This window comes from Epinephelus fuscoguttatus, linkage group LG15 (genome assembly GCF_011397635.1).
Source record: "Epinephelus fuscoguttatus linkage group LG15, E.fuscoguttatus.final_Chr_v1".
Lineage (NCBI taxonomy): Eukaryota > Metazoa > Chordata > Actinopteri > Perciformes > Serranidae > Epinephelus > Epinephelus fuscoguttatus.
In genome coordinates, this window is record NC_064766.1 from 13,353,814 (window position 1) to 13,365,955 (window position 12,142).

Sequence of the window (12,142 nt, forward strand, 5' to 3'; positions counted from 1 at the left end):
GTGGAAAAGGTCCAGGGTCCTGGAGGCATACAGATTCTTTCGGGATGGCAGGTTGCTGCCGATCACCTTCTCTGCACAGCTACTGATGCGCTGCAGTCTGCCCTTGTCCTCGGCAGTGGCAGCAGCATACCAGGTGGTGATTGGAGGAAGTGAGGATGGACTCCATGATGGTATTGTGGAAGTTCCCCATTGCCATACTTGGAAAGTTGAACTTCTTCCTCCATTGTGCTTTTCAAATGAAGGAGCTGATGTTCAGCCTCCACTTGAGGTCCTGGGTGATGATGGTGCCAGGGGGTGTAAGGACTCCTGTCAGCAGGGGAGTCACACAGGGTGATGGGGCGGTTGGAGTTTTGTTCTTTCTAAAATCTACAACCATCTCTACAGTTTTGAGTTACAGAGATGAGTCCAGTGAGTGTGGTGTCGCCTGCAAACTTCAGGAGCTTGACAGTGACCAAGGGGCAGCTTTTGGTGTGCAGTCTATCTCTTTTGTGATAAAATACTCAGAAAATAAGTACATTCACTCAAATGCTGTACTTAAGCACATTTTGAGGTACCTTGCAACTGACTTGAGTATTTCCATTTTCTCCTGTTCTACTCTATTTGAGAGTCAAATGTTATGTTATATTTTATGCCAGATAATCAACAAATTAATTATGATATCGACATATTATATAGATTAAGCTGCAAATTTAGCCCTACCTTTACCAGCTTCAACACTAAATTGATTTATATACTGTATATGTAGACATTTTATTTTTTGTAGGCCTACTCCTGCTAACTCTGTATATGATCAGTGTATGAACAGTGGTACCATTGTTATACCCAAAAGAGGATTTTACTGTAGCCTGTGACTCAGCTGTCTTGAAGAGAGGGAGCCGCAGCTGTGAGACCTCCTCTTAAAAAAAAAAATACATCATGTCTGACCTCACTCAACAGATGCCATAATGGGGCAAAAGCCACAGCAAACCACTAGTGGCTGAACACATTTTCTGGCCACTCCCCGACACAGTGAGGGATATCCTTTTTCATGTTGGAGTGCTTAGCTAATCCAAATACCAGTTCTACGGGCCTCTTACTGGGAGTGAAAGGGTGTGGTGCGTCTGTGTGAGCTAACAGGGTAGTCTGGTTGTCCTTGAGCAACAAGTCCCCAAAGACCACATTGTTCATCATCTATGGGACTGTTAGAATAGATGGGAGGGTTTTTCAGTCATATGAGCTGGTTTTGTTCCTCTCTTTACACATTGTGATACTGTGCTGGAGAAGAAGGAAGCACGCTCAGGTGTTAATATATAATACTGAGATACATATTTATAGGAGACCCTCCACCCCACCCCAACTGTGTACCAAATGGCTCAGCGTTCAGCTAAGCCTATTAGTTGACAGCTGTGTCTTGGTTATTAAAATCTTGCAGCGTGTTGATTTACTTTCATTGTTAATTTGTTATGCTGCGGACATATGCGTTTGGGGAATAACATTGCATTAATCTACATTGTCTGTTAATTAGTGCTTACAAATTAGGAAATAGCTATTTTATTTCCACAGTGATCTAAACACTTTAGGAAAAAAAACAACAACAATCACCATTTAGTGTGTAAAATAAAAAGTCTGTAAAAGTCAGTTTATTGACAGAAGCCCTCAGGGTATGAGTGAAGTTTAAGAATAATGCATGTTAAGGCAGCATATGAGGCTAATGTGATGAAAAAAAATCAGAAATTTAAAATGAAATAAGAATAAAAAATAAACAAAAAAAGACATATAAGTCTTATAATACATAATAAACTTGAACAAGCAAACTCACTTCAGTGAAACTAAATTGAAAACAAAATAAAAATAGAAACTAATGGAAAATACAAAACTATAACAACTGATGCATAGTATACAAAATTTATAGTTAATGGGCTGAAATATGCAAAAACACTAACTCTTTAACCCTCGGGAGTTTTTCCCTGATAAAAGACATTAAGCCACAAAGTACTGCGGACCCAAACAACTGCAGGGCTGAATAAATGAAACCCATTTAGCTTAAATTTTCCATTCATTTATTAAACCTCACAGACAGAAAAGTGCGACATGCAACATAAAGATTAAAGCAGTAGAAATGAGATAGATTACAGAACCATAAACAACTTTGTTATTCAAATTCAGCTGCAGCATGGCCTTATGGTTGGAAAACCGACCTATCATCACTACTGATATGAAGCTAAAATCACCTCTTCATCCACTACATGTAAATGGATCTGTATAAGTGTGGCTAAAAGCTAAATGAAAACTGGAGTAATTCACTAACAAGTCACTATTTTATTATTACTTTATTTTATAAATTTAAACTGAGGAATAACCTCACTACCAAAAGTCAAAACATACTTTTTAGAATAATTTCAATATCCTAGCACATTTGCATAAGTTTGCGTATACTGTTTGCCATGTAGGTAACTTGCCCTGGAATTTCTGTTGGAGCAAAATTATATGACAGAGATGCTGTCAGTTGACAGTGCACTTCTTCAGCTTCCCTTGTCTTCCAGGCTGGGTCACTAGGATGAAGAAGGATAGACAAAAGCTGATCCAGGAAAGAAAAGTTGAGGGACGGGTTAAGCATGCCTGACTTTTATAGTACTTTTGTACAGTGAGAAATTTTGAAAATGTACATAAACAAAATAGAAAAATAATGCAACTAGCGACCTTTTTGGTTCCCTTAACACTTTCTTAAAAAGAGCCATATGCAGAAACATACATATAAACTAATAACAAGCTTGTCTTACTGAATGATGAGTTCACTTTTCTTTCTTTTTTTTTTTTTTTTTTACCAATAATGTGGTCTCCAGTTTATTAAAGCAACATGTACAAGGTGTAATTTTTTTTCAATATGGTGACTATGCCTTTTATCTCAACACACATCAACTCACCTCTCCTCCAGGTGAACAGGTGATGAAACCTTCCCGAGCGTACTCCAGACAGCAGCTATCAGACAATATGGCACCAGAAAGACCTATGGTAAGTACACACAGAGTCATGTATGCTCATGAAAATCCTCCTGAAAAGACCATGACGTATTTTGAGAGCAGGCTGTGAAAAACTTAAAAAAGCAGCACTTGTTCTGTTGACACAGCACTGCACATTCCATACACTAGATGTTTCTCAATTTGTCTTTGCCATGGGCACACATACATTTCATGCCTCTCTGGTGCCATATGGTCTGTTAGCTGTGGTGTGTGGGATACCTCAGTTTCACAAAGTAAAAACATTTCAGCTTTAGCAAAAGATTATTTTTTTTCAGTATTTTAGAACTGGATATGTAAATTTGATGATGAGACTTTTATGACTTCAGCTATATTAAAATCTGTCAATTTAACTAGGCTACATTTCAGTGATCGCTGTAATTACAGTATACTGTATATATATTTAAATGGCAATGCTCAAAATAGTGTGAAAGCAATAAAACAACGCTAAACATTAATTTTGATAATAGATCATTTTGGCCATTTATCGATAAAAAATTCCAGACATTTTTCGATTCTGAAATAGGCTTAACTGTTTTAAGTAAACCTGAGTTTAACAGGGTTATTGTAACAAGGATATTTTTGCATGTTTCACCACAAAGATGTTTCTCAAGACAAACAAAATGCTCTTAAAGAATTCATTTAGGGACATTGCACATGAACACCAGCATGACTGTTTTTTATGTTTTTTAAATTATTACTGGCTTGAGACCAGCATTTAGTCAAATTAACAAATGACACATACTAAAAGCAGTGAAGATCAATTTGCATAGAAGGATTGGTGACTGTTTGAATAGACCCCTCTGGCTCTTGCAAAACAGCAACGAAAATGGCACTGTTGTTTAAGAAGTTATATCTGGGTTCATGGAAGGAGATAGTCAAATTAGGACAAGATACCTGATAAAAGAAGCAAAGATCAGTTGGAAATCAAGATGGCTGCCATCAAGATGGCTGCCACCAATCTCCCTGCGGTAGAGTCTCCTTCCAAATCTGTTTAAAATCACCAAAATACTGGTGCCATCCATGTGCTATGAAAGCATTGTCGGTGGTAAAGTGTTTTGTTGGTTCATTTTTTGAGGACATTTGATTAGTTTGGTGTTTTTGACCGTGGATTTTGAAAGGGGCCTGAGAACACATGGTGACCAGCAACAGAGCTTCAAGCTTCCTGGAGCATATCTTTTTGTAAAAAAAAAGGTTGAAAACATGGCGACAACAACTAAAAAGTTGGCAGAAGAGCTGGAAGAGATTAAAAAAACACTTAATTTCATGTCTGAGGAGATCAGCAAAGTGGTTAAGCAGCAAGCCAGTCTGATGGGCCTAGTGGAAGAAGTCTGTGAGCTGAAGGCCACAATCAAACTTAAAGACCAGAAGATCCATCTGCTTGAAGGAGGATTGAAGGATTGATGACCTGGAGCAGTACTCCAGGGGAAATGACCTGATCATCACTGGGCTGGATACCAGACATCGCAGCTATGCCAGGGCTGCAGCCAGTGACCAGCAAGGTGAGGATGCACCACCTGAAGAACTGCTCACACTAGAGACACAAGTTGTTACATTTTTGAGCAGTAAGAACATTGATCTGGACGGTGAGAACATCTCAGCCTGCCACAGCCTTCCACGTAAGGATAAAAATGCCAAACCAACCATTGTTGTTCAGCTTACCAACAGAAAGTATAAGATTAATTTACTACGACAGGCAAAAAAACTAAAGGGCACAGGGGTGTACATAAATGAACATTTGACGAAGAAGAATGCTGAAATAGCTAGACATAGCCGCATACTCAGAAAACAAAATAAAATTCAAGCAACATGGACAAGAAATGGGAAAACATTTATCAAGTTAAATGGACCACCAGAGCAGGCAAAGGTGATTGCAGTGAGGAATCTGAGAGACTTGGAACAATACAAGTGACAATGGATGCAGCTTGGTTAGCAAATGGCACACTCAATGAGGATTGGAAAATGTTTGTTTGGTTTATTGGAATAAAGAAGCAAGATAAAGAGTTAGTGCCAAGTTTGAAGTATGAAGATAGAATTTGTTGCTTTTCACTTTGAGTTATATCCTCTGCTCTATGATGGTAAGAGAACAGCTGTTTTATACAAGCATATTGTACAATCTTGTGACTTCTGTTTTGCTGTTTTGTTGATATTTACTTTTTTTAGTTAGGATATGACAGATAAAAATATATCTTTTCCTTAGAACAGGAGTATGAGGATTTCTATGAGAATGAAAACTATTTAGCTGAGCCCTGTTTCAATAGAATATATGAAGAGTCATACTTAAGTTTTTTGAAGTCAGCTGAATATAAATCATTTAGTTTTGAGAATGACATTGATCCAGATGCAAATTTTTATAAAGATTGGAACTCTGGGTCCAAATATTACACGGAAATTCAGTTTAATGAACTCAGTCTGAATGGATTTTCAATTATACACTTTAATAGTCGAAGCCTCTATGCAAATTTTGATCAAATCAAAGAAACTGTGCAATCTTTAAAACACAGCTTTCAAGTCATTGCCATCAGTGAAACCTGGCTGACAAATGAAAAGGGCTCCAATTTCATATTAGAGGGATACAATCATTTTAATGTAAACCGCAAGAATAAAAGGGGTGGTGGAGTGGCTTTCTTTGTACAGAAAGATTTTCAGTGTAGAGTGGTTGACAGTACAGTTGTGGATGATATCATGGAGAGTCTGACAATTGAAATTCATTCCACTAATCTGAAAAGTATTATTGTGAGTTGCATATATAGGACGCCTGGCTCTTGCATTGATTCCTTTGTTAATTCCATGGTTGACATTTTAGGTAAGGTATGTGATAAGTTTTTATTTGTGGTGATTTCAATATTGATTTAATGAAATGGAATGAACATATAAATGACAACAGAATTTTGTAACACAATGTTCAGTCTAGGTATCTGGCCCTGATTGACAACCCGAGTCGAATAACCAAAGACAGTGCAACACTTATAGACAATATTTTTACGAATACTCATCACCAAGTAACAAGCGGTTTGCTCATAAGTGATGTCAGTGATCACCTTCCTGTTTTTGTAGTTGTGCATAATTTAATTGCTAAATGTACGATTGATAGAAATAAACATCCCTACAAATTAAGGAGATTGAAAACATTAGAAAGAATTGAAGCCTTAAAGATGGATCTTAGAAATTGTAACTGGGACGAGGTTTATGTTGATGATCCAGATTTAGCATATGATGCATTTTTGTCTGCATTTTTAAAATTATATAATAAGCATTGTCCTATAAAAATGTGTAGGGTGAAAGATCAATATGAAGGTAAACCATGGATTACAAAAGGTCTGCAAAAGGCATGTAATAAGAAAAACCAACTGTACAAAAAGTTTTTACAGCAGAGAACTAGTGATAGTGAGGAAAAATATAAGCGCTATAAGAACAAACTAACTACTATTATGAGGACTCAAAAAAAGGAATACTATAGTAAAATATTGGAGGACAGTAAAAATAACATACAAAAAACTTGGAAGGTAATCAATTATATTATACATAATAAAAGTAAAAATTCAGAACTTCCAGATTTCTTTATAAATAAAGTTAATAATAAAGTGGATGATTTAAGAAATATTGTTGATGAGTTCAATGACTACTTTGTAAATGTTGGAGCGTCTTTGGCAAAAGAGATTACTGTATCTGATGACAACAAATATATGTTTAATAATTTGATTAATACTAATGCTAGTTCTGTTTTTAAGTGGGGTACATGAAACTGATATTATTGAAATTGTAAGAAAATTAAAAAATAAGAGATCACTTGACATCCATTCCATTGATACTGTAATTATTAAAGATGTTATTGATTATATTGTCAGACCCTTGACCTATGTTTGTAATCTGTCTTTCCAAAAAGGAATCTTTCCTAACAACATGAAGATAGCAAAGGTGATCCCAATTCATAAAAATGGAGATAAACACTATATGGAAAATTACAGACCAATATCACTTTTGCCGCAATTTTCTAAAATTTTAGAGAAACTGTTTGTGAAACAATTAAATTTGTTCATTCATAAAAATAAATTATTAAGTGAAAATCAATATGGATTCAGAGAAAGCAGAACCACTGCTTTTGCAGTAATGCAAATGGTAGAAGAAATAGCAAATGCAAATGAAAATGGTGAGTGTTCTATTGGTCTGTATATTGATCTGCAGAAGGCGTTTGACACCATAGATCACAGACAGTTATTGAAGAAATTAGAGATGTATGGAATATGAGGGGTTGTTCATTCTTGGCTGGAAAGTTATTTAGGTAATAGACACCAGTGTGTACAAATTAATGATACTATGTCAGCACTGAGAAAGATTACATGTGGCGTACCACAAGGATCAGTGATTGGTCCAATACTGTTCATTCTTTATATCAATGACATCTGCAATGTAACAGATTTTTTTAGATATGTAATATTTGCAGATGATACCAATTTGTTTTGCTCTGGTAAGAATTTAAAGGAACTTTTGTGTTGTGTAGAAATGGAGCTGGAAAATCTCAAGACTTGGTTTGATGTCAATAAATTATCTTTAAATCCAAATGAAAGTGATTGTAATGTTAAATTAAAAATCTGTAATGTTGACATCGAAAGAGTTTCTGAGACTAAATTCCTTGGGGTTGTCATTGATCAAAAGCTAACATGGAAACAACACATTGAATATATTAAAGGGAAAATCTCAAAATCACTTGCAATCCTGTATAAATCCAGAAATGTATTGAATTCCACGGCTTTGCATTTGATCTACTACTCATTGATTGTTCCTATATATCTTACTGTGTGGAATTGTGGGGATCCACCTTTAAAACCACCATAAATTCAATAATAAAACTGCAAAAACGAGTTATACGTATTATCAATAAGGCTGATTATTATGCTCACACAGAAATACTTTTTCTAAATTCCCATGTTATGAAATTTAATGATCTGTTTTATTATAAAATAATGCAAATTATGTTTAGAGCAAAATCAAAAATGCTCCCTGACTCAATACAGAGGTTCTTTTCAATTCAGGACAGTCCTTATAATCTTAGAGGTGCTTGCAAGTTTACTCTACAAAAAGCTAAAAAAGGTATGAAAAGGAGATGTGTCTCCATTATTGGCGTTAAATTCTGGAATGATGCCAACATAAATTTAAAAACATGTCATTCTCTTTTGGTTTTTAAGAAAATGGTTTGTAAAGCTATTTTTGAAGCTTATAAGTGCGATTAATTATCTGTTGTTGTGGTTTCTTTGTTTTTTGGAGGTTGGTAGGCTAAAAAGTTGATAATATAGGATAGGCTCTTATAAGCAGTCTGCTTCTACCTATGCCTTTTCAGTCAATATTCAACACATGATTCTTGTTTTTGTGATTTTGTGTGAAATGTCAATACTGTGTACAATGTTTGGTGTTGTCATGACTGAATAAAACTACTACTAAAACTACTACTACAGAAACACACAACTGATGAAGTCCTTGATGCTGAGATGAAGAAAGAAAGAAGAAACAGAGGAAATCAGATGAAGGCTGAAGACAGAGGACAGTGGGCCAGTAAAACAGAGTATATTCTGGTTGTTGCAGGAAATGTGGTCGGGCTGGGCAACATGTGGAGATTTCCTTACCTCTGCTACAAGAATGGTGGAGGTGAATATTATAAAAAAAACTTATAGTGCACTGAAAAAATGGTAATATGGATGTTTGGAGATTAAAATATATCCTATGTAATATCTACAAGGTGCATTTCTGGTGCCATATGGTCTGTTAGCTGTGGTGTGTGGGATACCTCTGTTCCTACTAGAGACTGCAATCGGTCAGTACACCCAGGAAGGATTCATCACCTGCTGGAGTAAATTGTGTCCACTAGCACGAGGTGAGTTGTGAGATTTTAAAGAGAAAAAGTTATATTTGAACATGATACTTTACTTTAATTAAGAAATTACACATTTTTTGCCCAAAGTTAACTCAACTCTGAAAATGTACTGTATAGAAACATTCAACCCATCTGCAGAGATTTAAAAATGCATAATTGTAAAAAAAAAAAAAAAAAAAGTAAAATGTTGTTTGTTTTTCAGGGATTGGATATGGAAATTTTATGATGAAAATGTATGACTTCAGCTACATTATAATCCAGGTCTGGGCTCTCTTCTACCTGGTGTTCTCATTCAGATCCCAGCTGCCCTGGGCCACCTGTGAGAACACCTGGAATACAGGTAAACTCTAATGTTTAAAGCTCACAAAGAAGTCCTTGGTTCTACCATATATTCACATTTATCCAGGGACCTTCACGTGTTGATTTGTATCATTACTAACATGTATTTTTTGTTTGCCCAACTAGCTAACTGTATGGATCCTCAGATTTTGGATTCACCTTCAATAAATCTGACAAATCAGACCGTGTTGACCAACACCACCTTTGCTGCTACTGAGTTCTGGGAGTGAGTTTGAATTTGTTGTCTTTTAATGACCAATGATGACATCAAAGTGACTGAATATCAACATTTTTTATACAATAAAGATAATTACATAATGGTATCCAGGCAAAATACCTTAGAAGTGCAATGTCATTAATGAATATATCCTCATATAACGTTTTTGTATTATATCCTATGACAATGTGCACACAACAGTTTGTACAACATCCTATTAATTTGTGCTCCATGAATGACATTACATGCTTAGTGTAAAGTTACATGCTTAACATAAAGTTACAGGGGTTAGGTTTAGGTCAAGTTAAGTTAATGTGGTTAGGTTTAGGAAATAACATTGTGACGACATTTACTCAAAATTCACAAGTTTTCAAACACCAGTCTCCTGGGGAGAGTGTGTAAAGTCTTGAGTTTTGTGACCTGGTCACCACCCCAAGCTAGGCTACCACCTTTCAGGACTGCTTCATTCTTTGCTACCATCAGCACATTGGTCACTTGATTGCAGCATTCTCAAATATGTGGGTTATACACTAATAACAGGCTCATGATAATGTGGGACATGTACAAAATTTAATGCATCACTTTCCGTAGGAAAATGTAAAAACAGTGCCCGACAACAGCCTGATTAATGGAAGCCTTTCTCAAAAAAGTCATGAGCATTTTGGTGCTACTGTCAGCTTCAATTTGACATCGTCACTGTGTAAGCCCATTGAGTTTTTCTTTGAGTTCTGGAATTGGATGCGATTGGTTAAACATTAGATATTTGTTAAACAATCATATGATCATAAATGGGGTTTGCAAGTTAACAGTGAGATAACCTTAAAGGATGATCTTGACCCAAAATGATTATTTTTCACCAGTTAATCTCTCTCTGTGATCTTGAAGACTTGAAAAGTTTGCACTCCCAGTTTTTTCCACATTATTATTATTGAGAACTGAACTTCTTAATGTGATAGCCATTTCTTCTGTAATGATGTTGATCAGACAAATTTAACAACAGAAAAACAACATCAAAACTTTCATACATTATGTCAAACTCATTGTGAACCATAGGCTATTCCACATCAGGTAGCCTATCCACCTGTTGTTTGAGGATACTCCTTACAAATACATGTAAATAACTGGAGGAGTTCATTCGTGCCAGGTCAAGTGCCCTGTTTTTGCTCATTTGTGCACTATGTTAAAGACATGACTTGGGGCCGTTTCATAGTCGATACACGCAACGCAAGCAAGCGACGCGAGCAATGCACTTCCTTTCATAGTCAACACATTGAACACAAGCGACACGGGCGACACTTGAAATGCAATACATCACTTGAGCAATAGGGGGTAGCAGAGTCACCGGTACATTCCGGCTAGCTAGTACTGCTGTAGCTAGCTAGTACTGCTATTTGATTAGAGTGCAAGGCACTAGAACTGTCATATAAATGAGGGTGTGCCTGTACGAGTTCGCAAAGTTTTTCCTCCTTGCCCGCCATATTTCATACCTACTTCTTCTGTGATAAACAAAAAGTGGTTAATTTCGAGTATGTCGCTTGCATTATCACCCCTGCTGGCAACACATGGTATTACACGTGTCACTGTGTTGTGTATAAAAAAATGGACAACACAACGCAAGCACGCATTATGGCGGCCAATGCGTCCCAATGCATACCTTTGCGTCGACTATGAAACGGCCCTTAGGGTCATTCACTGGCCAGGAGTCTCCATAATAACAGCTGCCCCACTTGCTACCCTTGTATGCACTGCCATATCTACATAAATAGCAGGATAAACATTTTCCACCAGGGATTAAACTGTCATTTAGTAAAATAAGTGATATGACGAGACACAACTTTGTAACACTAAGCCAAATATCTAGAAATCATGAATCATAATTTCTTGTCATATCATGTGTACCTAAATTAAATTTCGCCTCTCCTCAGACGGCGGGTGCTGGGCATGTCTGGAGGCATTGAGGAGCTGGGCAGTGTGAGATGGGAACTGGCTTTGTGTCTTCTAGCTGCCTGGGTGTTCTGCTACTTCAGTATTTGGAAAGGTGTCAGATCTTCTGGAAAGGTCAATGGAAATACTTTAATTTAACATTTAGACCTACAGTACACAGAAACTATCATCATGAATTTTACTTACATGTTCTATCTTATTTGCATCAGTAAACTCCATTAATTCTGGTTATAACACACACATTTTTTTTAGACTATCTTTCTTCTTCTTTAAGGTAGCATACTTCACAGCCACTTTCCCCTATGTGATGCTCCTGATTCTGCTCATCAGAGGCTTGACTCTCCCTGGAGCTGGGGAAGGGATCCACTACTACCTGTATCCAAACTTAAACCGCCTGGCTAACCTTGAGGTTATTGTATGTTATCATGTAGAGCATAATGACAGTTGTTGTAGGTGAGGCTGGAGAAAGATCACCACGTAACTGGCTAGTAATCTTCTCAATAACAACCCATATTCAATTTCCTTCTCCAAAAGCATCATTCATGCATTCATTCATTATCTGTAACCACTTATCCAGTAAAGGGTTGTGGGGAGGGGGGACTGGAGCCTATCCCAGCTGTCACTGGGGGGGGGTTACCCTGGACAGGTTGCCAGACTATCACAGGGCTGACACATAAAGACAGATGACCACTCATGCTTATGTCCACATCTTTGGTAGAGTCACCAACTGACCATTCACTAAGTCCCACCCACGGACACAGACTGGCTATTAATAAC

The 12,142-nt window shown here is 36.8% G+C and overlaps 1 protein-coding gene across 1 annotated transcript in view; it reads left to right on the top strand.

The window, feature by feature from the left end:
* LOC125901649 (sodium- and chloride-dependent betaine transporter-like) overlaps positions 1-12,142 on the top strand; it is a 29,301-nt gene that overhangs the window by 1,183 nt on the left and 15,976 nt on the right. The window contains exons 2-8 of the mRNA XM_049597418.1: positions 2,915-2,991; positions 8,450-8,639; positions 8,731-8,865; positions 9,068-9,205; positions 9,331-9,430; positions 11,347-11,479; positions 11,640-11,774. Coding sequence (XP_049453375.1) covers positions 2,926-2,991; positions 8,450-8,639; positions 8,731-8,865; positions 9,068-9,205; positions 9,331-9,430; positions 11,347-11,479; positions 11,640-11,774 — 897 coding nt within the window. The 5' untranslated portion in view covers positions 2,915-2,925. The remainder of the gene's footprint in view (positions 1-2,914; positions 2,992-8,449; positions 8,640-8,730; positions 8,866-9,067; positions 9,206-9,330; positions 9,431-11,346; positions 11,480-11,639; positions 11,775-12,142) is intronic.